The sequence below is a fragment of the Coloeus monedula genome (genome assembly GCF_965178545.1).
Source record: "Coloeus monedula genome assembly, chromosome: 4".
NCBI lineage: Eukaryota > Metazoa > Chordata > Aves > Passeriformes > Corvidae > Coloeus > Coloeus monedula.
Genome location: NC_138784.1, coordinates 21735492 through 21747666, shown reverse-complemented (window position 1 = coordinate 21747666; position 12175 = coordinate 21735492). Strand labels below are relative to the sequence as shown.

General features: G+C 43.6%; 1 protein-coding gene across 1 annotated transcript in view; it reads left to right on the top strand.

Annotated features, from left to right (window-relative positions):
• The first annotated feature begins 371 nt into the window (after nt 1–371).
• APPL2 (adaptor protein, phosphotyrosine interacting with PH domain and leucine zipper 2) overlaps nt 372–12175 on the top strand; it is a 33669-nt gene continuing 21865 nt past the window's right edge. Inside the window, exons 1-2 of the mRNA XM_082279583.1 lie at nt 372–552; nt 5287–5385. Of these exons, the coding sequence (XP_082135709.1) occupies nt 499–552; nt 5287–5385 (153 nt within the window). The 5' untranslated portion in view covers nt 372–498. The remainder of the gene's footprint in view (nt 553–5286; nt 5386–12175) is intronic.

The following is a 12175-nucleotide window of genomic DNA, read 5'->3' as shown; positions in this document are numbered from 1 at the left end:
TAGCCGGACGTCCTCAAGCCCCACAAGCTCAGGCTGGAGCGTGCGATCTTCCCCTGGTTTTTATCACACCCACGCACCCTCAGAGCCTCTCTCAGCTGAGGGGGCATCCATGGCCCCTGCTCCATCCCTCCTTCCGCCACCCTGCTCTCCCGGGGCCGGGGCTGCGGGAGGCCGCTCCACCCTGCCACCCGCGCGGGGAGGAGAGCACGGGCCGCCCTCCATCAGGGCCCTCCGTCCCGCGGCCCGCCGAGCTAATGGCGGCAGGAAGCCTGCCCCCACCGGCCCTCCCCGTGACTCGCTTCCTCCAGCGGACGGGAACTGGGCGGAGTGAGCGGCCCCGCCAGCGGAGCCGTCCAGCCGTGCCCCGTGCCTGCAGAGTGCCGCGGCCGCCCCCGCGGGGACGGAGAGAGGGAGGGCCGCTGCCGAGCCCCGCCGCCGGGGCGTGCCAGCGCCGCGCACCCCGCTCCTGCCAGGGCTCCGCCGCGCCGCAGCGCCAACATGCCCGCCGTCGACAAGCTCCTCCTGGAAGAGGCTCTGCAGGACAGCCCGCAGGTAGCGGCCGCTGCCGGGACAGCCCGGACCCCGTCGGTCGGTCGGTCGGTCGGTGTGACGCACCTGAGCGCTCGGTGCCGGCGGGCAGCCTGTGGGTCTGGCCGGGCCGGTGCGGGCTGACAGCTGGCGAGGGCCGGGGAGCAGCGTCCCGTGACGGGGACAGGGGTGCCGGGGGCGGTGCAGCGGGACAGAGCGAGGCAGCACGGCGGGCGGGGAAGTGGGTCAGGGTGAGCTCGGCTGTCGAGGCCGTCGGGGAGCGGGGTGCGCTGAGGCGGGCACACGGCACCCGGGGGAGATCTGGGGTCCCGCAGGACATTCGTCGGGGGAAAAGCAGGCAGAGTCTGCTCCTGGGAGTCTCCCGGGAGGACGGCTGTCCTCCAGCGCAGGGAGTACTGCGCCCTTTCTCCTCACCGCTCTCAGAGAAACTTTTGTGGCGTTTTTCTCGCACCGTCCCCCTTGGGTGTGCGCTCGGTGGCTGTAAGGGTTGCCCTGAGCAGCCGAGGTGTGTCAGGGAAGGACAGGTGGGCAGGACTCAGTGCGCTGGCTTCCCCCGAAGGGAAAGGGACACCTGTGCGCGGTGTCACCTGGCCACGGCGACACAGTGGGCTGGAGGAGGGTCACCGCCAGCGTACCTGCTCCTCCTCAAGGGCCGCAGTTCAGGTACGGGAGCTCCCGTGAGGATGAATGAGGCGCATCCCACCGAAGATGACCTCCTTCTGAAGGGGTCTGAGGAACGAGGAGAGGCGGTCGCCGCCCTTCCCTTCCCGAGTGCAAGCACGGGGGGACGCTCCTCCTTTTGCCCCAGTGCAGCGCCCTGTGCCCCGCTGCCCGGAGCCGGGATGTGCCGCAGCTGCAGCGGGGACCCCTGGGACTGTGGAAGCCTCACAGCGAGGAACATGCCATGTCCTGATGTGTTCAGGGGCTGGTTGGGTGGAAGAGAGAAGTAGAGGGAAGGGGAAGGAGGGGGAAGTTCACTGAGGGATGGGGAAGGTGCGCTTGGGGACAAAGCGTGGGGCAGAGAGAGATACAGAAGTAATTGGTGAAGCAGGGAAAGACGTGAGGGCAGGGTGGATCAGCATGGATCCGGCTCCCAGGTAGCCCTGTGTTGTAAGCCTGACTCGTCTGCTGATGGATCAGGAGGAGGAATGAATAGGTAAGCTGTGGAGCAGACTGCTGCAAGGTGTTGCAGAGTCTGTCATGAGACATTTTGAAGGAAGGATTGGAAGTGCACCTGTCAGGACTTAATAAGCCTTGGGCCTTATCTTAATTGCCTCATCTTATCCTCTTTTTTTGTAATATCGTGAAATCCCATTCTAGTAAGAAAGATTTCCATCATGTGTTTGATGTGCCGTATTTGTAATCATCCTTGGGAATTTTAAACACTGGATTGGAAAAAGCGTTGAGTAACCTGATGTTACATCAAAGTCAGCCCTGCTTGGAGCAGAAGTTTGGACAAGGTGACCTGCAGGGTTCCTTACCAGCCCGAGCTTTTCTGTGTTCCACAGTTTACCAGAGTGTGCTAGATTTATTATGGGTAGTTAGTAACATTTTTAGTGTTAGCCTCCCCACTGCATCCTAAAGCTGAAGAACTTGAGACGCAGGAGAAGTGAACTAACTTACTTCTTCAGTCAACACTTCCTTCAACGATTAAAAATGTAACACTGACTGAAATCAGCTGAACAATGCACTGAACTGAATTTGGAGGTCGTTGTCTTTCCTGTGTCCTGAAATGCAGGCTGTTAACATCTCCTTTGCAATTACTGGAATACCAGGCTGTGCATTAACCTGAGTATTGGCAGGATGTTTTGCCTTGGTTTGGTTATTGCTTTTTCTTCAAGCTCTACAACTTTCGGAGGGAGGGACATTGTTTAATTTTTATAATGGCCCAGCATTGCTAAAATATATTCCTTTGATGCAAGAAAGCAGGAGTGGGTTTTTTCAGTCTTTTATATTTTTATTACTTTTTTCACTGGGGAGAGCTTTACATTCACAAAATCAAGGCAAAAAGTTAGTCTCTGTTCCAGAGAAATGAGCAGCATAGCCTCTTACAGGATTATTTGCTTCTGTATGAAGGAACCTGATTCTCTTCTGCTCTGTGCAGTGACAGGAGTGCAAAGAGATGGTGAAATGAGGATATAACCTCACTTTTTATAAACTGTGTGAAGTATGTGATTTACATGCAAGACCGAGGAGAATTAGGCCAAAGTTATTTCTTTGTCAAATTTCTAAAACTTGATTTATCTCTCCCCATCAATACAGTACTTTTGTCTTGATTTGTCTCCAGACACTGGCTGAAAGAGGCCATAAGAAGTGTCTTAATTTTGAGGTATTTGGCTACAAAATGGAGAAAAATTTATGTCAGCGGCCATGCTAAAATCAAAGGAAATACTTACATGAAACTAGAAAGTTTTTTCCTGTCTTTCCAGAAGCTGAGATAATGTTGTGAATAATGGGGCCTCCTAAATGTTGGCTTAGTATTTGGTTTACTGGTTTATTTCAGCAGCCTTAGCTGCTCTTCCAGAATTTGTCAAAACAGCAACAAAGAAAATGCACACATGCTGGTATTTTGTTGCAGTGATTTCAAATGGTATTCTTAAATGTAAAAGTTTCCAAGAATAACTTCCAAACTGTCTGAATCATTTATTGTTTTTATTATTTTTGAACAATGTGCTAATAACAGAGGCCAAGACTTTCAGAAATTGGTTGCTGGAGCTGTTCTACCTCAAGCCATATTTAGACAAATGAAAAATCTGAACCTGCAAAAATTCAGTAAGATTTATGAATGTAGCTGACGTTCCTGTATTTTGGAACCTTTTCCAGCATGCAGAATTGTGTGATTTGTAGCCTATTCCAGGCAATTTCTTTATAACCTTTTAGTTTTGGCTTGAGATTTGGCTTGATAAACATTGTATCAAGTTTTATAGTTTTTGCTTTCCCCAGAATTTATGTTTTAACCATCTTTGTACTCTGTGCTTTTCATGTGCCATTGTAACTCAAAACAAGGCAGCTGAGCACTGTATAGGTACAAGATAGTTTGTTGATGTTACTTTGCTGGTTATAATACATCATGGAAGACAAAACATTTGAAATCAGATATTTTTGAAAATCAACATGTTTTCAGTTACTGAAGTAATATCTTAATGTGGAAAACTCTCAAAATCATCCTTACAGGGAAGTTCTGTACAAAGGTCCTTTAAACATTTGGGTTCCTGATACCCATTTCATTGACTTGGACTACTCTCCATTCTCTGGTTTTCATGTTCTCTTTATTTGAAAACAATACTTTGTAGTGTGTATTCCCTTACATGCTAGGATCTCAAACTGGCTTCCCAAACTCTCGCAGGTAGGAAGTGTTGTAGCAGCCTAGCACATTAGCAGAGTGAACTGTTGAGAGCTTTTAAAATTACTTAGAGTAAGAAGGTACTGAAGAGAACCCAAAGACTGACTTCCAGGCCAGGTATTTTAACCATTGAGCAGCACTCGTTTCTGGCTTAGATACTTCTCAGCAGAGATGAAATGATAGTTAATCATAGGCCAGGATTCTTGAAGGATGCTGATGTTGTGTTTTTCAGGACAAAGAAAGTCTGGGCAGAGAGTTTTGCAGAGAATAAATGCCTTGGAAAAATGCATGTGCCTTTTGTTAAAATAGTGGAGTATCTTAAAACTTTAAAAATAAATTTCCCAAATTTGAACCTGGATACTTCAGGTATATTAGAGATTCCTGTAATGGGGGTAGAGATAAAGCACTTGCTCTTTTACAGGACTGACATGCCTATGAAAGTACTGGAGTTTATGCATGACCCTCATGTAAGCAGATGAAGCTCATTAATGTCATATAAGTCAGCTTACAGATGGAGAGACATTTCCAGTTAGCATCAAGTAGATTGGATTTATCAAAGTTAAGACTAAGGATGGATCATGACTTTGTTAAAGGGACTATCTTTCTTCTTTAATTATTGTAAAGATCTAGCAAATTCTGGAGCTCAGCATTATTCTGAAATATCTTTCCCTTCTTGGGAGCTGTGTCAGCAACATAATTCTTTATTCCTGACGATTCCACCAAAACAAACTAAGGGAATTCATGTCTTTAAGATAACACAAGTTCTTCCCTCCTCTTCCTGCTTGCTGACAAGCATGAGTTAGCAGAGTGAAGAAAGTACAGGGTATCTCCGGGTGGGTGTATCCTTGTGTGCCTGTTGGAGATGAGCACTCAGTTGTTCGGTCCAATGACATCAGCTCGCTTTGGCCGTGGCCCCTTAAGAGTTGCTCAAGACAGTGGAGAGTGAATAACAAAGTGTAAATTATCTCACTGGAAAGGGGTGCTTGCAGTGCAGTCTGACACTGGAGAAGTAAAGTGAGCAAGCAGTGGTGTTTGACCCCCAGTCCTTAACATGGTTTGAATTACTGTCATCAGAAGGAAGATATTCAGGATGTTTTACATTCCTAATTATGTTGGAAGGACTGTGTGTTAGTAGAGGCAAGAGCCTGGAGTCAGGATGTAGCCATAGCATTTTATCAGTTTACTTCCTTGTGCCTCAGTTTACCTATCTATAATAAAAGAACTAATTTCCACATGTTTAGAGAGTCTGAATAAACAGAGTTGTGCAAGTCAAGGGTGTATTATTTCTGATTGATTTTTACTTTTTACTACCATCTCTTTGTAGCTGTTTGTGGTTCTTTTTAATATTTCCACTCAGGACTAAAACCATTTGCTTTTTTTTTGTTTTATTGAAGACTCGTTCTTTGCTCAGTGTCTTTGAAGAAGATGCAGGAACCCTTACAGAATACACAAACCAGTTGCTTCAGGCAATGCAACGAGTCTATGGTGCCCAGGTAATTGTTCATTTGTATTTCTTTTGTTCAATGTGGAAGAGAAGATAAATTGCTGTTATGATGCTGTTGTTTACATTTAAGTTGCTAAGTACCTGTACCTTCTGTGGTTTAAGAGGAGTTGTGGGTGTTTTTCATCTCATAGCTCAACCTCTTTCTGCCTTGATGCTCAGAAAAGTTGTATTCATAAAAAAAAAAAAAAAGTTACTTACTTTGTCTCCAAACAATTAATCAAAGTAAAACTGTGCTATGTCCTTACCTTATGGTACATTGGGAGGCCAGCCTTGACAAGATCGCTTGCCTGAATGTAGATACAGTTCCCAGGTCTGCACACTGACTTTAGGCACCTAACTTAGATGCTGTGACTCAGCTCATGGAGGGAACTGCCCATTTCCACTGATTACAGTGCAGATGTGTACTTTGGGTCTTGCTAAAGTCGAGTGCCTACAGTAGTCGTGAAAAAAACACGAGCAGAAGCAGAAAAAATGACATTTTCTGGAGTATTTACATGACCTAGATGACTAAATCCCTTTGAAAGTAAAACCTGTAAAAGAAATTATATCCAGTGCTTTGGAAAATGTTACTGTAAATCTGAGTGATTTTCAGTGAAGCTGATTCCCATGTGCATAGAATTAGGTGTTTCAAAATGCCATTATCTGGGTCTTTAAAGACAAACACGGTATCTCATGGAAGTTTTGCAAGTATTTGTGTAGGTTTAGATCCTGAGTTCACTAGAAACAACAACTTTTCTATTCTTAAAGCAGTAAATCGGAGTACACAGAGAGATGAGGAGAGCCAGGAGTATTTTGAATTTCCCTGAAGAATGCCTGATCCGTACATTACTAGAAATCAGCTCAACTATAAGTCTACTGCAAGTATATGTCCATTTGGTGGGATTGCTCTTTGGGTGACTGATAGTTTGACATGGAAGAACCATCTGCCTAGGATTTGGCTGTCTACACCTGGAAGATCCAGCTTTGGAGAGCTTCCAAGTCTTCATGTCCTGGATGTTGTGCAAATGCAGAGCAACCAGAGGTTTACAGCACAGCTTAGGTACATAGGAAATGATGCAGGGCGTGGCGGGGGGCTCGAGAGGCGACGGGAAATCAGCACTGCAAGTCAGGGATGGCCATTTTGGTAGAGTCACTGTGCTTTGAGAGTAACAAAGAGCGTGGGCACGTTGGATGGTAGGAGTCTGACAGCAAAGACTGGGTAGGATTGAAATGGATGAAGAAGGGAATCAGGAGATCTGATTTTCAAGTGTCCAGCTTGTAGGCTGCATGTCCCTTTCCACTGCTGATGGCATTTTAGGAAGTGGTTGCTCTGGTCTGTGATTCAAGAAAAAAAAATGCTTTATCTGCTTTTGTTTGCCTCTTCCTTTTCATCTTGGTTTTTAGCATTCTCCATTTCTGTTTCACCACAATTACGACATTTCCTTTTCCTTCCCATCATCTCAGTACATTTACCCATCAGTATTTTGCAGTAGTACTGAGTCTACTTCATTTTCCCAACACTTTTTGGCCACTTCTTTCCTGAACGCTGCTTTAGTTTGATGGAAATATTCAGTCACTTGTGAATATTGGATATATTCTTTGAAATAGGTCTTTGGAGTTTGATGCAATTTTGAGATGTAGGAGTAGAAGGGTAATGCTGAATTGCCTACTAAACATAAATGGACAGTTAAGAAAAAGGTGTGTGATATTTCTTGGCTGCCTAATCACAACTTGAGAGAAAAAGCACTTTTGTTGATGTGTTATCTGGGCCTCAATAGCAGCATATTAGGAGGTGTTACCAACCCTGTAAAAGCTGAGAGTATTGAGAAGCCACTTTCTGAATTTGCTTTTTTATTTTCCTGACTTAAATTTTGTCTCTGCAAAGTCAAATTTTCTCTTTGCAAAGTCATCGTCATCCCCTGCTCTGATTTCCATATCTGTAAAATAGAATTTCGGTTACTGACCTACTTTAGCAATGGCCATAAAATGAGTGGGATCACAGTCGTGGCAGACAGACAAAGCAGCAGTGGGTTCTACCAGTCTCCAGTATTGAAAATTCAGGGTTTATGCCCCCTCAAAACACTTAGGACAGTTTAAAAAACATTAATTTTGATTTCTTCCATAGTTTGTTCTGAACTTTCACATTTCCCAGATATCTTAACCATGTTTTCAAGATCTTTTTGACTAGTTTACTAGAAGTCTGGTGTTTCTTGTGATGAAAACTCAAATGTTTATGTAATTCAAACCACCGTAGCCTGTGATCAAATAACAGTAGTTAATGGTTCTGAATGGATTCAGTGCAAAGTCTCAGGGGAGTAGCAATTAGTACCAACTGCATGCTGTTAATTAACCATGTGGATATATGCATATAGCTGTCTTGCAGCACTGCTCTGTGTGCAGAGCCACAGTAAATCTGTGAAGTGACAGCTCAAGCTGCTTTAAGCACTTGGATCAGCGCATTTGAAAGGAGTGTGAAAAAGAAATACTTGCCCATATTTTTAAAAAAACATTTAAGAAAATAGGAATCTTTTAAAACATATTTTCAGACTTACATGCATTCAAGCAGGACTTTAAAAAGAGTGTAAGGAGGGATGTGCAGCATCCTGTGCAGCAGTGGCTCTGCTGTCTGGGCTGCAGCTGGGTGGTGCATGGGTAGCAGGTTGCCTTGGCTGCAAGGCCCTCAGTGCTTTACGGGCCTCTGATTGTCCTGCAGGATGAGGACAGTGCTCTCACCTCCCTGGGCACCCACACCACATGGGATCAGGCGGTGACTCTTCTGCACATGGAGCTCTTTAGTGAAAAAGAGGCTGTGATGCTACAAGGAAGATGCAAGTGTGTGATGCCCTGATTAAGGAGAAGTCACAGGACCCAAAAGTAGCACTTGAGTGAGGTTTGGTTGACCTGACAAACCCATGTGATTAAATACAGTAAAGCATAGTGAAGCATTTTTATATCCATCAAATAAACCACACCCATGTGAGTACATAGTATATTTCCTGCTGTAGTTCTCCCAGCTGTGCTGTGGTGCCCTGAAGTAGTTACCACAGTAGTGGTCTTATACAGGAAATCTTCCATCCAGAGTTTATTCCTGTAGTCCTTCCTTCTTGCAAGCAAGCCCTGATGTTTCATCTGGCATTAGTGCTGATTTCTGTGAATGTTGTGTTTGCCTGGGGATGAGAAGAGTCTGGATGTTTTATGACCTGAGCAATATTATAATGCAGCAGCAAGCAAGGACTGTTAGCAAATTTAATTTGCTTAAGTTACAATGCTGAGGCTCTTGCAATGGTGTATGAGCAAAGTGTGCCCAGTTTACCTTCCTGACCACTGTCGTAGTAAATGGTTTTCAGAGCTTTACTATCATTTCCGGTTGTCCATCATGCTCTAGAAATGGCTGAGCTGGGAACCTTCACTTGAAACAAAATGCCTTTAGGAAACTCAGGAGACTGTTGTGTCTCTAGTGACTAGTAGGAGGGATAAACAGTTGAGCGGGTGAGAGGAAAGTAAAATGCAGTATTTTGTCATTGTCAAGAGATTTCATCTTGTGTCCTGACAAACCTGTATAGATACTAGGGCAGTGATGGCAGAAGAGGAGTAAAGAGAAACACATGTTGTCTTTATCAATATATATAGAGAGGGAACAGCATGGGAATTGTGAAGCATAATCCTGTTCAGCATCTGTGTCTCTGTGAGAAGTTGTCGTGTGATTCCAGGCAAAGCAGCAATAACCTCAGTGGCTCACTGCCTTTTTATGTCCAGACTCTTAGAGAAACTTCTGATAATTATTGAATAGTCTTGGTTTATAGGTACCACGTTACATGGGTGTCAGGACAGCTTGAATCTGTCAAGCTGTTTTAGGTAGTGCTTTATAAGTGTTATTTCTCTCTGCAAATTAATGATGCCTCATGTCTGCATTTTTCAGCAGTGCTGTTGCTTGACTTTCCTGTGTATTAACTTCAGTAGGCTGTAACTTGGTTGTTGGGTGTCAGGCTCTCTAGGGTATGCATGGACTTTCATATTTATTATGTTGCATAGCTAACTCCAAGTGTTGAGAATTCTTGTTTAATTAACAAGTAAGCACTGATGCAGCTTTTCTTTTAATTGCTTTCTTTTCATATCAGAGGGAAATGTTGTATTACCTTTTCAAATGACAAGACTTTTTTTTTTTCCTAAAACGTTTTGAAGGAACAAAATTTAAGTTAGCATTTTATAAACTTTCAGTTCTACATAGAGAAGCTTCAATAGAGTGTTAGATAGGACATTTGCAATAAATTGCAGTTGTCAGCACTGACTTCTGTGAAATACTGTGTGTATTATTGTTCCACACTCGGTGTAAGTTTGCATCATATACCTCTTACCTTCCTGAGGCACATTCACCAAATGTTGCTGACAGAGATAAGCAGAAAATTACCACATGAGAACTAATGTATTTACAGAGGCATGGGAGTTGGGTTTAATGCTGCCTATAAGCCAGAATTGTCACTGTGCCTGGAAGCAAGTTAGCATTGTGCTAAGGAGGATCTGGAGATCTGAGGCAGCATAAATGTATGGATACCCTGCTGATAGTAATTGTTTTGACAGAAGAGATTCTTTCTGTACTGAGCTAACCATCCTATTGTAGCTGCTTTTGGTGTTTTTCAGCAGCTTTGACTGGCATCTTCTGTTCCTTGGAGCTATTGGAGGATCCTTTTTGGAACTGTTCCCATTTGTAAGGATGGAATGCCGTGCTGTGAATCAGCACCAGGGCAAGCCATATGTTAGCCTGATCTTGTAAAGTGCTGTGCAGCCTGAGCACCCTGGTGAGGCTTAGCTTTCTGCAACCCTGGATTCATGTTTCCAAGTCATTTAATATGCAAACCTAAGCCTGTAGGACTTTGCCATTTACTAGATTGCTGGATAATTCTGTTTTGTAGGAAGATAAGCCTATGTAAATGGAGCTGCATAGAACTGTTGCCTCAAGACCCAGTTCTTTCTGTGCTGTGCCTGATTTTGAAGGTAAATGTGTTGCCCAATTCTGAAGGGGTGGACAGGGTGCTACTGCCTCCTGGGTCTACCACTTCAACCATGTATCTGGGTCTTTTTCCTCTTTTATGAGGCATTAAGTTTTCCCAGATGTAAGCTAAAATTTATTATGTGTCATTCTGCACGTACAGAGTGCACAAATAAATACCTTTACCAGAGTCTTGCTTGTTTATATGAAGCAGCCTTTGGCAGTTCTGTGTGCTAGTTACTTGTAGTTTTAAAAATTCCAACTATAGCTGACGTAGGAAAGTTGCTTTGCAGAAAGCTTCATTATATTGGGATTGGGATTGGACATGCTGGAATAGTTCTGTGTCTTTAGAAGTTAATTTATAGCTCAGCTTAATCCTTTACATGCCCTCCAATCTGTAGTCTGTTAGACAACTGTCTACAGAAATATCTTTGGATTTCAGCAGATTAATCCTCAGAGTTTATTTTGGAAAAATACAGGGATCCTAAAAATGGACAGACTGCCTCACTGGGAGATAGTTAATGGCATGGATATTTTATTACAAAGAGGTTATAGAAAAGTCAGTCTGTTCTGAGGATATGAACAGCTTAGTGAATAAAAGTGATAATGAAGAAGGTGGAATCAACCACATGCCTTTGCTCTGGGCACTAGCTCAGAAAATAAGTTGGACTTTTTTTTTTTTTTTCTGCTGACTTTTTGAAGGCAGGGTGAGATATTTCAATAACTTGAGAATTAAACAATATTTTTTAAGCTAGTTGTTTTTAATTTCTGGTAGATTAATGCTAGATTCAAGACAGCACTTCCATTACCTTTTCCATTTGAACTGGACTTACAGAAATCTATTCCTAGGGCTACCATGCCAGTCAAGGTTAAAGAAAAGGAAAAAAAAGTCAGCACATCTGTAATCACGAATGATTTCATTATACTTATTTACATATGGTCTTTTTTTCCTTTTGGTACACTTTTTTCCCATAATGCTGCCAAGATGTTTTCCCTGTTTAGTAGAACCATCTAGTGCAAATGAGTGTATTTCCAAGGCCCACTACTGGTTAAGTTTGCCTTGATTTAGAAGGCTTCAATTTCTGTTCAGGATTTTATTGAGTTTTTGCTTGCTATATCATCTCATTGATAGCTCTCCCACTCCATAAATGCATGATGAATCCTAAAATGTCAAGGTAATGTGGAAGAGATGTGGAGTCAGGCTTGTATTGTAGTTTTTCTTTTGCTGTGGTGTATTGAATTGCAGTCACTTCAGGACAAGGGAAATCAGTGTTGCTGTATCCATGGGAAAATGCCTTGGAAATAGATTAAAACCTGTTACAATAATTTGCCTGGATTTAGTGGATCTGTCAAGTGAAGCAATGCAAATAACTTCTAAGTCTTGGAACTGAATGGCAGCAGGACAGGGGGAGGGGAAAGGGCTGATTAGGAAGAAATGAGAGGAGGATTAAACCAAACTTTCCCAGATTAGTGTGCTTAGCAATGCAGTATTACCACTAGGTCAGCAGAGCACTTTGCCTGCTTCCTGTTCCTTATGCAATGGACTGTGTTTCAACTTGCTAGCTTAATTTGTTTTGTTTACAGCTTTTGGGTGTGTGTCTGTTTTGTTTTGATTTTTGTTTGGCTTTTTTCCCCCCAAATGATACAAGAATGATTTTGTATCTCCAATGGGAACTAAGTCTGGCAGGTGTTGGGAGGGAGGATGAAGGACCCAGGATTAACTCTTCCACATGGGTAGGGATTGAGTAACAAGTTTCTTTGTGGTGTTCTGACACAAAGAACTGAGCCAATAAATGAAAAATGTGACCAGCTG